Source organism: Phyllostomus hastatus, unplaced genomic scaffold (assembly GCF_019186645.2).
Source record: "Phyllostomus hastatus isolate PE091 unplaced genomic scaffold, TTU_PhHast_1.1 phas_contig_495, whole genome shotgun sequence".
NCBI classification, from domain to species: domain Eukaryota; kingdom Metazoa; phylum Chordata; class Mammalia; order Chiroptera; family Phyllostomidae; genus Phyllostomus; species Phyllostomus hastatus.
The window spans coordinates 71,413-90,564 of NW_025333895.1; the positions used below are offsets into that span (position 1 = coordinate 71,413).

General features: G+C 40.5%; 1 protein-coding gene across 1 annotated transcript; it reads left to right on the forward strand.

Annotated features, from left to right (window-relative positions):
• Nucleotides 1–656: 656 nt before the first annotated feature.
• LOC123823307 (olfactory receptor 1J4-like) lies at nucleotides 657–13,537 on the forward strand. Its single transcript, XM_045845897.1, has 3 exons — nucleotides 657–1,153; nucleotides 12,401–13,299; nucleotides 13,422–13,537. Exons 1-3 carry the CDS (start codon nucleotides 657–659, stop codon nucleotides 13,535–13,537), a joined length of 1,512 nt encoding a protein of 503 aa, XP_045701853.1.
• Nucleotides 13,538–19,152: the final 5,615 nt, after the last annotated feature.

The window sequence follows — 19,152 nt, forward strand, 5'->3', positions numbered from 1 at the left end:
TACTACATGGTGATTCAACATTTAAATAACTACTTGTCACCATAAAAAGTTATTCCATTATTGGCTATTAAAAAGTATTTGATATTTTTTAACCTATAAAAAATGGTAATACATACTGTTTACATATGCACATAAGATTTATATCATTTTTATGTTTCTATTTCCTTGCAGCTAATATAAGAGAGAAAGAGTAGTCATTCTTACTGTAGTTGTGAAGATGTTTTAGTCTGGGAATGTAAGGCTGATGTTGGATTATAAAAGGTAGACAAAGCCCCTGACTTAATATGCAGAGCAGTGTTTATGGCCCCAGGATGGCCAGCATTACTATGGAAGAGTTTGTGGACTGTTCTGGTTTCAGAGCTATTTTGGCATCAAAGGGCTTTAAATAGTCACTCATTTCTGGAGTGGCACTGAGTTTATAGCTGTAGGTTAACGGCACCTGGCAGGTGAAGTAATTAGCCAAAGAAGATACATGCATGACCCATTCTGTGGTGATGGCCTAAGGGAGTGGGGGAGTGTGGATTAGGTGGACGCAGGAAAGGGAAGAAAATTTCATAATTTTCCCATTAAATTACAGTATGAAGATGGTCCTGCTTGTCTTTCTAGGATCCTGAGATTCCCAAACCTCCTTTGTCCCCAGCAGACAGAAGAGCAGCATGAGGCCTGAGAACCAGAGCAGCGTGTCTGAGTTCCTCCTCCTGGGGCTGCCCATCCTGCCAGAGCACCAGGGTGTGTTCTTCACCCTGTTCCTGGGCATGTACCTGACCACAGTGCTGGGCAACCTGCTCATCATCCTGCTCATCAGGCTGGACTCCCACCTGCACACGCCCATGTACTTCTTCCTCAGCCACCTGGCCTTCACTGATGTCTCTTTCTCATCTGTCACTGTCCCTAAGATGCTGATGAACATGCAGACTCATCACTTCTTCATTTCCTACCCAGGGTGTATTTCTCAGTTGTATTTTTATATATTTTTTGGTTGTGTTGATAATCTTCTTCTGGCAGTGATGGCATATGACAGGTATGTGGCCATTTGTCACCCTCTACATTATACCACCATCATGAGGGAGGAGTTGTGTGTGCTGCTGGTAGCTGTATCATGGATTATTGCCTGTGCCCATGCACTGTTGCACACTGTCCTCTTGGTCCAACTGTCCTTCTGTGCCAACAATGTCATCACACACTTCCTCTGCGACCTCAGTGTGCTCCTGAAGCTCAGCTGCTCAGACATCTCCCTCAATGAGCTGGTCATCCTCACTGAGGGAGGAATGATTTTACTTTTGCCTTTGGGTATTACTTTGGGCTCATATATCCGTATAGGGACCATCATCCTGAAGGCTCCCTCCACTAGGAGACTCTTGAAAGCCTTCTCTACCTGTGGCTCCCATCTCCTTGTGGTGTCTTTATTCTATGGGACAATTGTAGGTGTTTACTTTTTGTCCTCATCATGGGATTCCAAAAACATAATTGCTTCGGTCATGCATACGGTAGTTACCCCCATGCTGAACCCCTTCATCTACAGCCTGAGGAACAGAGATATAAAGCAGGCCTTACAATGTTTGTTAACAGGGTTGAAGAAGTACATATGTCAATGAGGTCACATTTGCTACTTGGATTGTTTATAATTCTTGATTCCTACATAACATTTTTCACTTGTTCATCATCTCTTATAAGGTGTGTGCAAAATCTTTTGCAAAACCTGTTGTACAATTTTAACTATGAATTTGTTTTTTTCTCCACTGAGATATGTCAGTTTTTCTTTATGTATTTTTGTTATGTATTATGAGGACACCTGATTTAGTGTCACGGCCTACTACTGAGGAACTTTCCTTTCTTTTTTGAACTGATTCTGTTATGCTGGCTTTTGTCAGCTTCAGGTTCATTATGCACACGTCTTCCCAGCTCACATTCAATGACGTCATGCTGGCTGACAGCAATCAGCCATGATCAGAATAATTATACTACGAAAATTCACATGTGCTACAAAGCAAAATTTTCAACCAAAGAGAGACAGACTTTTTAAAAATGCATTTAAAGCACACTACTTTGTTTAAAATGAGATATTTCTAACATTGTGTCCTGCATTAATACTTCATCTAGTTCTCATATTAACATTGATATTTTATACCTATATACATAGATACACATACAGATAGACATAGATTGATAGACAGATAGATAGATACATATTTGGATACAGATATTTCTAGAAATGGGGCCTAAAATAATAGTTCATCTACTTCTCATATTAATATCAATACTTTACATCTGTAGACACAGATGTATATATAGATATAGATATAGGTATTACTATAGTATATGTAGTAAAGATGCATCCTTTCTCATGTTAAGTTTTACATGGCATTTTTTCCCCATTACTTTGGACTTTACTGTGTCCAATTTGTCAGTAAGGTGTCCTTTTGTCAATGGTGTAAATCAATTTAGATTTTGTTCTTTTCATGTGCAGCAACAATTGTTATTTTTGAGCTATGTCTCTATTGAAATCTAAAGTAATCATAATGTATTTGAGTTTGTATTTTCCATATAACTATGCAATACACCTGCTTAACATTTATTCTCTCTTGTTTTTCTCCCTTTTGATATTCATATATAATTTGATATTCCATTACCCCTCTACTAACTTATTAATCATGCATTATTACTATTTTGTAATTCTTTTCTGTGGTTTCTGCAGAGATTACTTCTTACTGTCTTTTTAATTTTTAAGTGATGTTTAATATACAAAACATGACATTGACCACTTTAGCCTTCTAAGACACACAATTCAGTGGCATTTAGGAGACTTATCATCAATATCTCAATTTAGGACCCCTACAGGAAACTCTAAAGAGCATCACTAAAATTGAGTAATGTTCAACTGTGAAAAAAAAGGCAAACATATTTATGAATCAATATGGAGAAACATCTTCATATATTGTTAAATGGAAACAATCAACATGCACAAGGACACAGTACTTACACTACTGAAGGTTTTGTAAAAATTAAGGGGAAATAAAATATACATATGTTTGCCCACTTGAGCAAAAAGAAGCACAGGAAGAATAAATCAGAAACTAATGAGGTGATTTACCCAGAGAAAGTGGACAGAAGAGATGGGAGGTGAGTATAATTATTAGCGTGGTTATGACCATGTTGTCTTTTGCCACTAGAAAAGAAACAGAACAGGTGGTGCACAAAGCAAAATAGAATCAGGAGAAAAAATGAACCTAACTCTATTTTAAATAAATACCATACTTAGACTAAAGAGGAAAATAATGTAAGTACCCTAGTAATTCCTGAACCCAGATTTCTGTCTATATACTCCCACAAAAAAAACAAACAAAAGAAAACTGGAAACAAAGTCATAAACTGTAGTTAGTGTGTCATTAACAGTGGTATGAGTTCAAGATTCTGAACTACTTCCCATGTATCCAAAGATTCAGCAAACAAGTAAACGCTGAGGAGATGGGAGTGACTCCTCGATCTCATGGGAAAGGTACTGTGCATAGAAAAGGAGAAGCTGCAAAGGACTCTTGGGTCTTAACTAGTATTAGAGATATCAGTTCGAGTTCATGGGTTTTACAAAGAACTATGTAAATGGTTCTTTGTAACCATTTAACTCTCCGAGCTATATGGTTTTCCATATAAAGAAATGGAAACTTATGTTTATATATATGTATGTATACATATATGTATGTATATATATGTGTGTGTGTGTGTGTATATATATCTTATCTTCTGATCCCTCATTCTTTCTGTCTCACTCCTGATACACAATCATGTATGAACATTCCTTTAGACTTTGGTTTCAAGGTTTTACTTCTTATATTCCTTTAATATATATTCCCTAGTTGACTTATCTGATAATATTTAGAATCCCTGTAAACAATAAACATACCTACACATTCAAAATGAGTAACAACTTTAATGGATTATAACTCAGAGAATAATAAGTAAAAATCTAAGAGTCCATAATGATATAAACAAACAGAAAACAAATGAGTGGGGAATAAGGGTAACTTCCTTCCTATAAGAGAACACAATTAATAAACATAGGAAAAAACATAGTATTTGAAAAATTACCATCTGGCCATCAAATTTGTGATAATCTTGTCATATAACAATCATCAATGAGATCAAGATGTTGGCATAAGTAAACATGGCCCTCCTCCTTGCAAAACCACATGAAATTACAATTAAACTATAGAACACCCATAACTCAGAACTGTCAGGAATCGAAGTGAGTGGAAGTCCAACAACTACAGAACTCAAGCAACCTATCCATCCACACTGGTACGGGGGAGGAGTTGTGGAACAGTCAGGTCGAATATCTGCATGTGATGGATAAAAATTTGAGAGGAGTATTTCAGCAGTGAGGAAACCCAGCCCCACAACAGCCCCCAGCCCACAGTTCCAGGGCCAGGAAGACAAGTCTTCTCCTTGTCTGCAAAAATCAGTGCAGATTGAGTTGAGGGAAGAAACTTCTAGTGTCCCAAGCACTTCTTAAAGAAAACACATACAGATTCAGGCTCACTCCCTCTGGGCTTCAGCACAGGACTAGCAGTTTGAGAGTCACCAGTGGCACACTGGGAGAAAATGAAGTGTCTGGCATCAATGTGAGAGCTGGGGAACAGTTTTCTTCCAGGAAAAAAGGCAGGCAGAGGCCACTGTCCCGTTTCTGGATCCTCTTTCCACAAAGCCACAGAGCTCACATGTGGGTGCCATATCTGAGACTCCATCAACCTGCCTTACACTGTTTGCCCTGCCCTAGAGATTCCCTGAGACTCTGTCTCACCCAATTTATGCACCCACCCAGGCTCTTAACAGTGGCCTTTCCATATGAATGGCTGGTCTTGGATCATGCTTCACAACTTCTTAATCATCTTTAACAACCAACAGTCAGCCTCAGTGAGCCACCATCCTCCATACATCTTCCCAAGTGGCCCCAGGCCTGGCACTGGAAGCAGCTAGCCTTGATTCAGAGCTTGGCTTTGCCTGGGAATATCCAAGCCCAGCACAGGTAGCAGTCAACTCAAATTGCTTGATAGCTCATGCAGGGTAGCTTCAGGGAGAACACAGGAGGCAGCTAACATTGTCCTGCACCACATCAGAAACCTCAGAGCCTGTGCATCCAGTGGACAGCTACAACCATGTAAGAGCACCATCTCCTGGCTCCCGCACAGCTGATCCTCCACAGAGGGTGGAGGATGGTGGTAAGTGGTCACAACCAATCCTTGCAGGTTACTGGCCTACATAAAGCATTCCCATTAATCTGCCAGCAGCAACTGAGGCTCAATTACAAGAATAGAGTATACTCAGCACACACAAAGTGCACACCCTGAGTACCCAGCTTGGGTGACAGGGGAAGCTGTGCTACTGATCCCTACAGGATACCTACAACATTAGGCCACTCTACTAAGACAGGGAGTCATAGCAGCTCTACTTAATACACAGAAACAAACACAGGGAGGCTGACGAAAATGAGTACACAAAGAAACAAGGCCCGAATCAAAGAACAGAATAAAACTCCAGAAAAAGAACTAAACAAAATGGAGATAAGCACTCTATCAGATGCAGAGTTCAAAATACTGCTTATAAGGCTGCTCAAGAAACTTAGTGAGGACTTCAGCAGTAGAATAAAGATCCAGTCAGAAAGAAAGGATATACGAATTAAAATACAGAACAATTTAAAGGGAAACAACAGCAGAGTGGACAAAGCTAAGAATCAAATCAGTGATTCAGAATTTAAAGAAATAAAAAACAAGAAGAAGAAAAAGGAATAAAAAATGAACAAAGGCTACTGTGAAGAACCTCTGTAGCAACCTCAAATGTTCCACAATTCACATGTGGGGTGCCAGAAGGAGAAGAGAAAAGCTAGAAATTAATAATCCATTTGGAAAAAACAATGAAAAAGAACTTCCGTTATTTGGTGAAGGAAATAGACATGTCAGTCCAAAAGCACAGAGTCCCAAACAAGATGGATGCAAAGAGGCCCACTCTAAGACGCATCATCATTAAAATGCCAAAGCTTAAATATAAAGAGAGACTCTTAAAAGCTGCAAGAGGAAAGCAGGTAGTTACCTACAAAGGAGTTCCCATAAGACTATCAACTGATTTCTCAAAAGAAACAGCAGGCTAGAAGGGATTGGCAAAAAATATTCAAAGTCAATAAAAGCAATGACGTACAACCAAGATTGCTCTACCAAGCAAGGCCATCATTTGGAATTGAAAGGCACATAAAGAACTTCCGAGACAGTAAAAACTAAAGGAGTTCTTCATCACCAAGCCATTATTTTATGAAATGTTGGAAGTACTTATTTAAGAAAAAGAAGAAGAAAAAAACTATGAACAATAAAATGCCAATAAACACATATTTATAAACAACTGAATCTGAAAAACAGACTAGGCAAACATAAACAGCAAAGAAAAAATAATGGATATGGAGAGTGTGCTGATTATTCCCAAATGGGAGGGGAGTATGGGGAAATGGGTGAAGAGGTGAGAGCATTCAGTACAGACAGGTAGTTACAGAATAGCCATGGGCATTTAAAGTAAGGGAAATGGAGCAGCAGAAAAATTTTTATGTATGACCCATGTACGTGAACAACTCAGTGGGGATAGCCTGAGGGAGTGGGAGTGCTGGGTGAGGGGGCAAAATTGGGCAAAATGGGGAGAACTGTAACAGCATAATCAAAGAATATATTTTTTTAAAAAGAAAGTAAACAAAGAATCAGCAATAGATGTTAATTATAGTGGCTGAAATGTTAATAAGGAAAAAGTTATGTTCATATATCATGAAAATTATCTACCCAAATGATACCTATTAATAACCAGGTGAAAATATTAACTTTAAAACAATAGTAACTTTATAAGAGAACCTGCCAGATACCACCATAGCCAACTGATCAAGGATTCAAACACTAGTAAATGCAAAAATTAATATCATATGTCTCCTAATAATATGCTTTGTGGCATACCTGCTGAAAACCTAAACCTCAAACATACATTAATCCATGCATGCACACAGAAGGTAAACCTAGTAAAACATTAAACATTGGGGAATCAGGGTAGGGCCTTTCCAGGAATTCTTGACATCATTTTTATAACATTTCTGTACCTTTAAAATCATTTCCAAATGAAAAGTTGAAAAATCCTTTGTCCCAGCTGGCACATGCCCAAGAAGAAAGGACTCCAGGCATCACTGGAATCAGGGACACTGTCCCCTAGGACTCCAGTCCCTCTGGCTCTTGGATACCCAGCTCCCCAAAGGGCAGGCAAAAATTAGCCACAAGCTTGGGGACTGGGTGCCAGTCTCTCATTAGTAAGGGTTATATTTTAAGTCATCTCTCTGGAGCTGTTTGAACAAAATGAAAGTCTGTACAAGTGCTAAGTCCCCAGATGTTTCTTCTGTTTGTGTCGATGTTAGGACTCCTGAGGACAACCTGAGGAGCTGGGCAAGAGTCTGGAGAAGAAGGTGTCTAAACTCACCAAAAATGAAGAGCACAGGTCAGAGAGGCTGGATGTCTGCACTGATGGACAGATCTGCCTGTGTGATGGTGGATTCATGGATGAGACTCTCAGTTCATGACTGTGTGTGTGTCTCTGTGAGCCTTCAGGTGCTGTGTATGCTTGTGCACATTCTGTTTGACAGTTGCATCTGTGTGCACACATGAGTGCACACGCATCTGACTCACAGCCTGACTCTTCCTGAGTTAGACCTGACCTAGCCCCATTTTAGCCCATGTACACCAAGTTATCAGCCTCTTGCCTGTGATTAGGGACTCCTGATTCATGCCTGTGACCCTAAGTACTTGCATCATGGCTGAGCATCAGAGGTGACATTGTTGGCCCTGGTGCTGGACAGAAAGATACCTGACGTCAGAGGAGCCAATGTAAGGTCAAAGAAGGGTCACACCTCTGCTCAGCAGCATGTGCTGGTGCACATGTGTATTGTGTCTGTGGGTGATGCACTGGTGTGTGAGAGCAGGAGGGTGTATTCTGTGGTTTGCTCTGTACAGTGACCTGTTGAGTGACCATGTGCATGGCATTGTGGTTTACCATGTGCATAGCATGTTGTGGTGGTTAAATGAGTGCACTTGTGACTGAATAGGCTAACCTGCCCCAAACTGATGGCCTTCCCCCAGGAAGGGGATAAGTCAGAAGGGACAGAAGCATGCCCTCATTTTTAATAGGAGGGTGTGTGCTGCCTGTTGTGGTGAGTGTGTGGCTGGGGGTGCAGGTGCTCTTTGTGTGTTTCTTGGGAGACTGTTTTGTTTGCGGCCTTGTGTGTTTTTGGTGACATGTATGCAGTGTTAGTGTATATGTGGTGAGCTGTTCACTGGGTGTGTCATGAGTCAGGTGCGTTGATGTGCATTGTGAGTGTGTTTGCAGGTGATCAGTCCATCAATGTGTGTTCTGTATGCCTCATTTGTGTGTTTCTGATGACTTGTATATATGTGTGTGTATGTTATGAGCTCTCCTTCGTTTAGGGTGGGAACTTGGTACCAGGTAAGTAATATTCACAAATCAGCACTGTGTGTGTGTGATCTGCATCAACGACCTTGATTTTTCTTTAAGTGTCCTCATTCATGGGCACCATAGGCTGAGAGAACCAAACTCCAAAAACGTCCTATTTCTGGAAATGGACCTGCTGCCATATTCATGTACCTGAGTGTGACTGAGTCACTCAGAATGTTGCAACTCTTTAGTTTTACTGAACATCCCATACAAAAGGCATTCCAGGCATCACACTGTGATACGTTATTGGGCAGAATGACCTTGAAATAGTGGTGACCTTGGAAAGTTATTTAAATCCTTGGCCTCGGTTTACATCTATAAAGTGGAAAGAATTGCACTTCCTTGTGAATCTTAGAGAGGCTTTCAGGAATTGTTTATTGTATGAAAATGTGTATGTATTGGAGAATTTTTCTCACTTGCAGCGTATACAAATGTGAAGGAACAAAATTAGTAAGGAGACTAAGAAAATTTTGGACAAATGGGGTCCTTACAGCTCTAAAACAACATATCATGCTTGCCTCCCCTAATCAACAAACGGGAAGTTTCTGTGTAAAATGGTTTAGAGCATGGGTGTTGATTACACACATGTATTAGACTGAAACCCATGAAGCAGCCAGTACTTGGTCATTGTGAGGTATAGAAAATGGTAACAAATATGTGTCATTTATATATTATATATTGCATATCATATAAACACAGATACACGTGTGTGTACCATTCTGCAAACCAGTGTATTGCTCTGTGCCTACAGAGTTTGTATCATTTCTGTTTCTGTTTCTTAAAAGCTGCAATACGTCAAAGACCACAAAATCTTAGTGCAGCTGTGAAGTGGTTGTGAAATCTGGGAACATAAGTGTGATGAGTGGATATAGTTAGGGAACACAGGTGAGGTCCTCAGTCCAGCACTCAGATGTTCACCAAACTGTTCAGCACTGTTATGAAACACAGTTTGTGGACTTTTCTGGTTTCAGAGTTATTGTGGTATCAAGTGGCTTTAAATGGCCACAAATTTCTCAAGTGTCCCTGAGGTTTCAGCTGTGGGTTAATGGGACTTCACAGGTTCACAGGCAGAGAATCACGTCATTCCAACATCACCTCAGCACTGGAGTCTCATGTTTACTTAAGGCAGACACAAGTGATCCCAGTTTTCAGGGCTCATCTTCCAATTCTGTTGCAGTGAATTGTGTATTCACTGGACCGGTGTACAAATTATCCCTCCTGAACCCAGCTGAATCACTGCTCCACCTCCACATGCTTGAGTATAGACATTGCTTTCCTCACTGTCATCATTTCCTCATGAACTACCCTTCAGTCCCCCTTAACAGACAAGGTTTTGACTCCCATGTTCAGAATTTACCTTTGTAGTTCCAAGAGAGGTGACCCTTCTTTCTGTGTTATACAGATGGTAGATGATAGAATTTGGGTATTTGAATATCGGTGAAGAACTAGCCAAAATCAGGAAGGAAATTTGGCCGGGGATAGCTGGGTGTGTCTAGTGTGTGTGGAGTTGTGGTTGTGCCCTGGACTTAAGACAAAAACTGGGATTTGTCCTCCATCTCCTGTCCACAAGCTGGTGCCTGATGTTTCACCAATAGCAAGTGAGATTCCATGTCTGAAAAGCAGTTTGTCAAGCACAGGGCAATTCTAAAATAAGTCATTTGTGAAAGGGCTGCCTAGGGAATGCAGAATCCAAAATGTTGGTGGAGATTTGGGTTAATTAATGAAGTTGGGTACTCCAGATCGTAGACCTGAGGATCACCCATGTTGATGACTAGAAAAAAGGGGAGAAGGGTTTGGATCTGACAATCAGGAAGAACAGTTCTAAAAGCACAAGCTCAGTGAATGAGACTGAGAATACAACAGGTTTTTTGCCCCTACTGATGGAATTTTGCTTCCTACACATCAAACCCGTGGGGCTTAACACCAACAGCCAGATGAAGTTTTAGTTGCACTTCATGACTTCTAATACATAAAATACTGGAAACTCTCAGGGAGGAAAGAATCAGCACCAAACTGTCCAGCTAGCTTCCTGAAGCTCACCTTCATATACAGACGCTTCTCTCACCTTCCCAGTGTCTCCAGGAGCTGAGCTGTGCCACATCTGCTAGTTGTCTCCAAGTCTGCTGCTCAGCCAAAGCTCAGCTCCCTCACCCTTCTCCCAGGAAATCCTGAGCTGATTAACAAGGAGAGGAGCAGGAAAGGAGAGAGGAACTGATACACTCCTCTACAGGGATAACAGGGCTCCCTTCACTGGCCTCAAACCCCTGCTTCTTTCCTGACGTCTGGTCCCTGATACAGCGGCGAGACTCTTTGGATTGTGGAAGCCTGGCCAACTTCTCATGAGTTTGAGCTCCACTTTGCTGGCCTCTGGGGCTCTTGTTAAGGGAGGGAGTTGTGCTGTGATCACTTCTCAGGGGAGTCTGTCGCGGGACCTCTCAGCAGAAAGGGAGTCAGTTAGCAAAGCTGACGCCAAAGGGTCAACAAGACCCCTGAGGGCTCTAGTTTCCATGTTGGGGCTATGGTGCTGGACAAGAAGATAACTGACCTCACAGGATCCAAGGTCAGGTTAGTGAGGGTTCACTCCTCTGCCCAGCAGCATGTGCTGGTGTACATGTGAGCTGTGTCTGTGGGTGACACACTGGTGTGCGAGAGCATGAAGATGTACTGTTTGGTTTTCTCTCTGTGTTACCATGTTGTGTGACCATGTGCATGGGATGTTGGTGGTGGTTTAATCAGTGTGCCTGTGACTGAATAGGCTTAACTGCCCCATGCTGGTGGCCTTCCCCCATTAATGGGATGAGTCAGAAAGGGTGGAAGCAGGCCCTCATTATTAATAGGAGGGTGTATGCTGTTTGTTGTAGAGTGTGTGAGGCTGAGTGTGCAATAAATATGTATTTCTGAATCCATGATAATGAATGTAATGGTCTTTTCTCAATTGGAAAGCAGATCAATATAAATGAAGGGAACTATCTAGGTAGGGATCTAAGAAACTGTTGAACTGCTTGCAACCCTACAGTAACCCAGGGAGTTACCAAGGATGGGAGAGGTGTCCATGGGTGGTAGTTAAGCGCACAGGCTCTGATCATGCAGATGGAGTAGACTGACCTGCAAATTTGATAATTTTTCCCTTTAAGTTTATTCTGATTATAGTTGACATACAATACAATATTAGTTTCAGGTGTGTACAACATGGTGATTCAACATTTAAATAACTACTTGTCACCATAAAAAGTTATTCCATTATTGGCTATTAAAAAGTATTTGATATTTTTTAACCTATAAAAAATGGTAATACATACTGTTTACATATGCACGTAAGACTTATATCATTTTTATGTTTCTATTTCCTTGCAGCTAATAGAAGACAGAAAGAATAGTCATTCTTACTGTAGTTGTGATGATGTTTTAGTCTGGGAATGTAAGGCTGATGTTGGATTATAAAAGGTAGACAAAGCCCCTAACTTAATATGCAGAGCAGTGTTTATGGCCCCAGGATGGCCAGCATTACTGTGGAAGAGTTTGTGGACTGTTCTGGTTTCAGAGCTATTCTGGCATCAAAGGGCTTTAAACAGTCACCCATTTCTGGAGTGGCCCTGAGTTTACAGCTGTAGGTCAATGGCACCTGGCAGGTGAAGTGATTAGCCAAAGAAGATACATGCATGACCCATTCTGTGGTGATGGCCTAAGGGAGTGGGGGAGTGTGGATTAGGTGGACGCAGGAAAGGGAAAAAAATGGGAACTGTAATGGTGTAAGCAATAAAAATAAGGAAAAAATTTTCATGATTTCCCATTAAATGACAGTATGAGATGTGATAGTCCTGCTTGTCTTTCTAGGATCCTGAGGTTCCCAAACCTCCCTTGTCCCCAGCAGACAGAAGAGCAGCATGAGGCCTGAGAACCAGAGCAGCGTGTCCGAGTTTGTTCTCCTGGGGCTGCCCATCCTGCCAGAGCACCAGGGTGTGTTCTTCACCCTGTTCCTGGGCATGTACCTGACCACAGTGCTGGGCAACCTACTCATCATCCTGCTCATCAGGCTGGACTCCCACCTGCACACGCCCATGTACTTCTTCCTCAGCCACCTGGCCCTCCCTGATGTCTCTATCTCATCTGTCATTGTCCCAAAGATGCTCATGAATATGCAGACTCATCACATCTTCATTTCCTACCCAGGGTGTATTTCTCAGTTGTGTTTTTATATATTTTTTGGTTGTGTTGATAATCTTCTTCTGGCAGTGATGGCATATGACAGGTATGTGGCCATCTGTCACCCTCTACATTATAACACCATCATGAGGGAGGAGTTGTGTGTGCTGCTGGTGGCTGCCTCATGGATTACTTCATGTGCCCATGCCCTGTTGCACACTGTCCTCTTGGTCCGACTCTCCTTCTGTGCCGACAATGTCATCACCCACTTCCTCTGCGACCTCAGTGTGCTCCTGAAGCTCAGCTGCTCAGACATCTCCCTCAATGACTTGGTCATCTTCATTGAGGGAGGAATGATTTTATTCTTGCCTTTGGTTATTATTTTGGGCTCATATATCCGTATAGGGACCATCATCCTGAAGGCTCCCTCTACTAGGAGACTCTTGAAATCTTTTTCTACCTGTGGCTCCCATCTCCTTGTGGTGTCTTTATACTATGGAACACTTATAGGTGTTTACTTTTTGTCCTCATCATGGGATTCCAAAGACATAATTGCTTCGGTCATGTATACGGTAGTTACCCCCATGCTGAACCCCTTCATCTACACCCTGAGGAACAGAGATATAAAGCAGGCCTTAGTATATTTGTCAACAGGGTTGAAGAAGTTAATATGTCAATGAGGTCACATTTCCTACTTGGATTGTTTATAATTATTCCTAAACAATATTTTTCACTTGTTCATCATCTATTATAAGGTATCTGCAAAATCTTTTGCAAACCCTGTTGCACAATTTTAACTATGAATTTGTCTTTTTCTCCACTGAGATATGTCAGTTTTTCCTTATGTATTTTAATGACGTATTATGAGGACACCTGATTTAGTATCATGATTTGCTACTGGTGAACTTACTTTTCTTTTTTGAACTGATTCTGTTATGCTGGCTTTTGTCAGCTTCATTATTCACACGTCTGTCCAACTCACATTCAATGACATTATGCTGGCTGAGAGCAATCAGCCATGATCAGAATAATCATACTATGAAAATTCACATGTACTACAAAGCAAAATTTGCAAACAGAGAGAGACAGGCTTTTTAAAAGTGCCTTTTAAAGCACACTATTTTGTTTAAAATGAGGAGATATTTCTAACAATGGGTCATGAATTAATACTTCATCTACTTCTCATATTAATATTGATATTTTATACCTATACACATAGATACACATACAGACAGACATATATATAGATAGATACAGATTTGGATATTTCTAGGAATGGGGCCCGCAATAATAGTTTATTTACTTCTTATATTAATACCGATACTTTATATCTCTAGAGATAGATGCATATATAGATATCGATATAGGTATTACTATAGTGTATCTAGTAAAGATGCAGCTTTTCTCAGGTTAGGTTTTAAATGGCATTTTTTCCCCATCACTTTAGACTTTACTGTGTCTAAATTCTCAGTAAGGTGTACTTTTGTCAGGGTGTATATAAAGTTGGATTTTGTTCTTTTCATGTGCAGCAACAATTGTTATTTCTGGAGCTATTTCTCTACTGACATCTAAAGTAATCATAATGTATTTGAATTTATATTTTCCCTATAACTTTGATATACACCTGCTTCACATTTATTCTCTCTTGTTTTTCTCCCTTTTTATATTCATATATATTTTGATATTCCATTACACCTCTACTAACTTATTAATCATACATTATTACTATTTAGTAATTCTTTTCTGTGCTGTATTGAGAGATTACTTATTTTCTTTTTAACTTTTAAGTAACATTTAATATATGAAACACAAAATTGACCACTTTAGCCTTCTAAAATAAACAATCTAGTGGCATTTAGGAGACTCATCACTACTATCTCAAATTTAGGACTCCTACAGGAAACTCTAAAGAGCATCAATGAAATTGAGTAATTGGCAACTGTCAAAAAATAAAAGCAAAGATATCTATGAATCAATATGGAGACACATCTGGATATATTGTTAAATGGAAACAAGCAATGTGCAAAATGGTACTGATACTACTGAACGTTTTTGTAAAAATTAAAGGGATATAAAATATACATATGTCTCCCCATTTGAGCAAAAAAAACAGAGGAAGAATAAATCAGCACCTAATGAGGTGGTTTACCCAGAGAAGGTGGACAGAAGAGATGGGAGGTGAGTATAATTATTAGAATGGTTATGACCATGTTGTCTTTTGCCACTAGAAAATAAATAGAAGAGGTGGTGCATAAAGCAAAGTAGAATCAAGAAGACAAATGAACCTAACCATATGTTAAATAAATACCGTAATTAGACTAAAGAGTCATATAAATAATAAATAAATAAATAAATAAATAAAATATACATATATTCCCATTTCTCATTCTTTCTGTCCCACTCCTGACCCACCAGCATGCATAAACATTCCTTTAGTCCTTGGATTGGAGGTTTTACTTCTTGTTTTCCTTTTATATACATTCCCTAGTTGTCTTCTCTGATATTATTTAGAATCCTTGTAAATAATAAACACACCTAGAGATTCAAAATGAATAGCAATAGTAATGTATTATAACTCAGAGAGTAATACATAAAAATCCATGAGTCCATAATGACATAAACAAAGAGAAAACAAATGAGTGGGGAATAAGGGTAACTTCTTTCTTCAAACACAATAATAAAAATAGGAAAAAAGACAGTATTTGAAACATTATCATCTGGCTATAACATGTGTGGTAATCTTGTCATAGAAGAATCATCAATGAGATCAAGATGGTGGCATATGTAAACACAGCTCTCCTCCTTGCCCAACCACATCAAATTACAATTAAACTATTGAACAACCACCAGTCAGAACTGTCAGGGATCAATTTGAGAGAAAGTCCGACAACCACAGAATTAAAGAAACCACAACCATCCACACCGGGATAAGAAGGAGGAGTTGTGGAACAGGCTGGTCCCACATCCACACGTGGTGGAAAAAAGTTATACAGGAATATCTCAGGAGCAAGGATTCCCAGCCCCACAACGACCCCAGCCCACAGTTCCAGGGCCAGGAAGACAAGTCTCCATCCTTATGTCTGCAAAAATCAGTGGATGTTGAGTCGAGAAAAGAAATTTCTAGACTCCCAAGGACTTCCTCTTAAAGAAAACATGTACAGATTTAGGCTCACTCCCTCTACGCTCCAGTGCTGGGCTAGCAGTTTGAGAGGCACCAGTGGCACACTGGGAGAAACCGAAGTGTCTGGCATCAAGGTGAGAGCTGGGGTATAGTTTTCTTCCAGGTAAAAAGGGCAGGCAGAGGCCACTGTCCCTTTTATGAATCTTCCCTCCACAAAGCCACAGAGCTCACATGTGGGTGCCATATGAGACTCCATCAACCTGCCTTACACTGTTTGCCCTACCCTACACAGCCCCTGAAACTCTGTCTCACCCACTTATGGACCCACCCAAGCTGTTAACAGTGGCCTTTCCACATGAATGGCTGGTCTTGCCTCATGCTTCACAACTTCCTAATCATCTCTAACAAGCAACAGCCAGCCTCAGTGAGTCACCATCCCCCATACCTCATGCTAAGTGGCCCCAGCCCTGGTACTAGCAGCAGCCAGCCTTGATTCAGAGCTTGGCTTTGCCTGGGAATATCCAAGCCCAGCAGAGGTAGCAGTCAACTCAAATTGCCTGATAGCTCATGCAGGGTAGCTTCAGGGAGAACACAGGAGGCAGCTAACATTGTCCTGCACCACATCAGAAACCTCAGAGCCTGTGCATGCAGTGGACAGCTACAGACCATGTCAGAGCACCATCTCCTGGATCCTGCACAGATCATCCTCCACAGAGGTTGGAGGATGGTGGTAAGTGGTCACAGCCAATCCTTGCAGGTGACTGCCCTGCATAAAGCATTCCCATTAACCTGCCAGCAGCAACTGAGGCTCAATTACAAGAAGCGAGTATACTCAGCCCACACAAAGGGCACACCTTCAGTACCCAGCTTGGGTGACAGGGGAAGCTGTGCTACTGGTCCCTACAGGACAGCTACAACATTAGGCCACTCTACTAAGACAGGGAGTCATAGCAGCTCTACTTAATACACAGAAACAAACACAGGGAGGCTGACGAAAATGAGTACACAAAGAAACAAGGCCCGAATCAAAGAGCAGAATAAAACTCCAGAAAAAGAGCTAAACAAAATGGAGATAAGCACTCTATCAGATGCAGAGTTCAAAATACTGCTTATGAGGCTCCTCAAGGAATTTAGTGAGGACTTCAACAGAATAACAAAGATCCAGTCAGAAACAAAGGATACACGAATTAAAATACAGAACAATTTAAAGGGAAACAACAGCAGAATTGATGAAGCTGAGAATGAAATCAGTGATTTGGAACTTAAGGAAATAAAAAACAACAAGAAAAAAAGGAATCAAAACTAAACCAAGGATACTGTGAAGAGCCTCTGTAACCACCACAAATGTTACAACATTCACATTGGGGTGCCAAGAGGAGAAGAGAAAAAGCTAGAAATTGAAAATATTTGGAAAAAGTAATGAAAAAGAACTTCAGTTATTTGGTGAAGGAAATAGACAGGGCAACCAAGAAGCACAGAGAGTCCCACACAAGATGGATGCAAAGAGGTCTACTCTAAGACGCATCATCATTAAAATGTCAAAGGTTAAATATAAAGAGAGACTCTTAAAAGCTGCAAGAGAAAAGCAGGTAGTTACCTACAAAGGAGTTCCCATAAGCCAGTCAACTGATTTCTCAAAAGACGCTTTGCAGCCTAGAAGGGATTAGCAAGAAATATTCAAAGTCAATAAAAGCAGGAATCTACAACCAAGATTGCTCTATCCACCAAGGTTATCATTTAGACTCCAAGGGCAGATAAAGAACCTCCCAGACAGAAAAAACTAAAGTTCTTCATCACCAAGCCATTAATATATGAAATGTTGAAAGAACTTATTTAAGAAAAAGGAGAAGAGAAAAACTAAGAACAATAAAATGGCAATAAACACTTATCTATCAACAACTGAATCTGAAAAACAGACTAGGCAAACATAAACAGCAGAGACAAAATAATGGATATGGAGAGGGTGCTGATGATTGCCAGATGAAAGGGGAGTGTGGGGAAATGGGTGAAGAGCTCAGAGAATTAAGTATAAACAGGTAGTTACAGAATAGCCATGGGGATATAAATTAAAGGAAATGGAGCAGCAAAAGAATTTATATGCATGACCCATGGATGTGAACAAGAGAGTGGGGACTGCCTGAGAGATTTGGGGGTGCTGGGTGAAGGGGAAAAATTTGGAAAAATTGGGACAACTATAACAGCATAATCAAAGAATAACTTTTTTTTAAAAAAGGAAAATAAACAAAGAATCACCAATGGATGTTAACTATAGTGGCTGAAATGTTAATAAGGGAAAAGTTATGTTTATATATGATCAAAATTATCTACTTAAATGATACCTATTAATAAGCAGGTTAAAATATTAACTTTAAAACAATAGTAACTTTATAAGAGATCCTGCCAATACCACCATAGTCAATTGATCAAGAATTCAAACACTAATACATGGAAAAATTAATATATCTTTTCTTTTAAATTTTCTTTTCTTTTCTTTTATTTTAATCATTGTTTAGGTACCATTTTCTCCCTTTTACTCCCAATCCAGCCCACCCAGCTAATGCCATGTCTTCTAATAACATGCATTGTGCCATACCTTCTGAAAACCTAAGCCTCAAACATAGTTACATTAATACATGCATGCACACAGAAGGTAAACATAGTAAAACATTAAACATTGGGGAATCAGGGTAGGGCCTTTCCAGGAATTCTTGACATCATTTTTATAATATTTCTGTACCTTTAAAATCATTTCCAAATGAAAAGTTGAAAAATCCTTTGTCCCAGCTGGCACATGCCCAAGAAGAAAGGACTCCAGGCATCACTGGAATCAGGGACGCTGTCCCCTAGGATTCTAATCCCTCTGGCTCTTGGATACCCAGCTCCCCAAAGGGCAGGCAAAAATTAGCCACAAGCTTGGGGACTGGGTGCCAGTCTCTCATTAGTAAGGGTTATTTTTTAAGTCATCTCTCTGGGGCTGTTTAAACAAAATGAAAGTCTGTACAAGTGCCAAGGCCCCAGATGTTTCTTCTGTTTGTGTTGATGTTAGGACTCCTGAGGACAACCTGAAGAGCAAGGTAACAGTCTGGAGCAGGAGGTTTCTGAGCTCACCAAAGATGAAGAGCACAGGTCAGAGAGGCTGGATGTCTGCACTGATGGACAGATCTGCCTGTGTGATGGTGGATTCATGGATGAGACTCTCAGTTCATGACTGTGTGTGTGTCTCTGTGAGTCTTCAGGTACTGTGTATCCTTCTGCACATTCTGTTTGATAGTTGCATTTGTATGCACACATGTGTGCAAACGTATCTCACAGCCTGACTCTTCCTGAGTTAGACCCAACCTGGCCCCGTTTTAGCCCATGTACACCAAGTT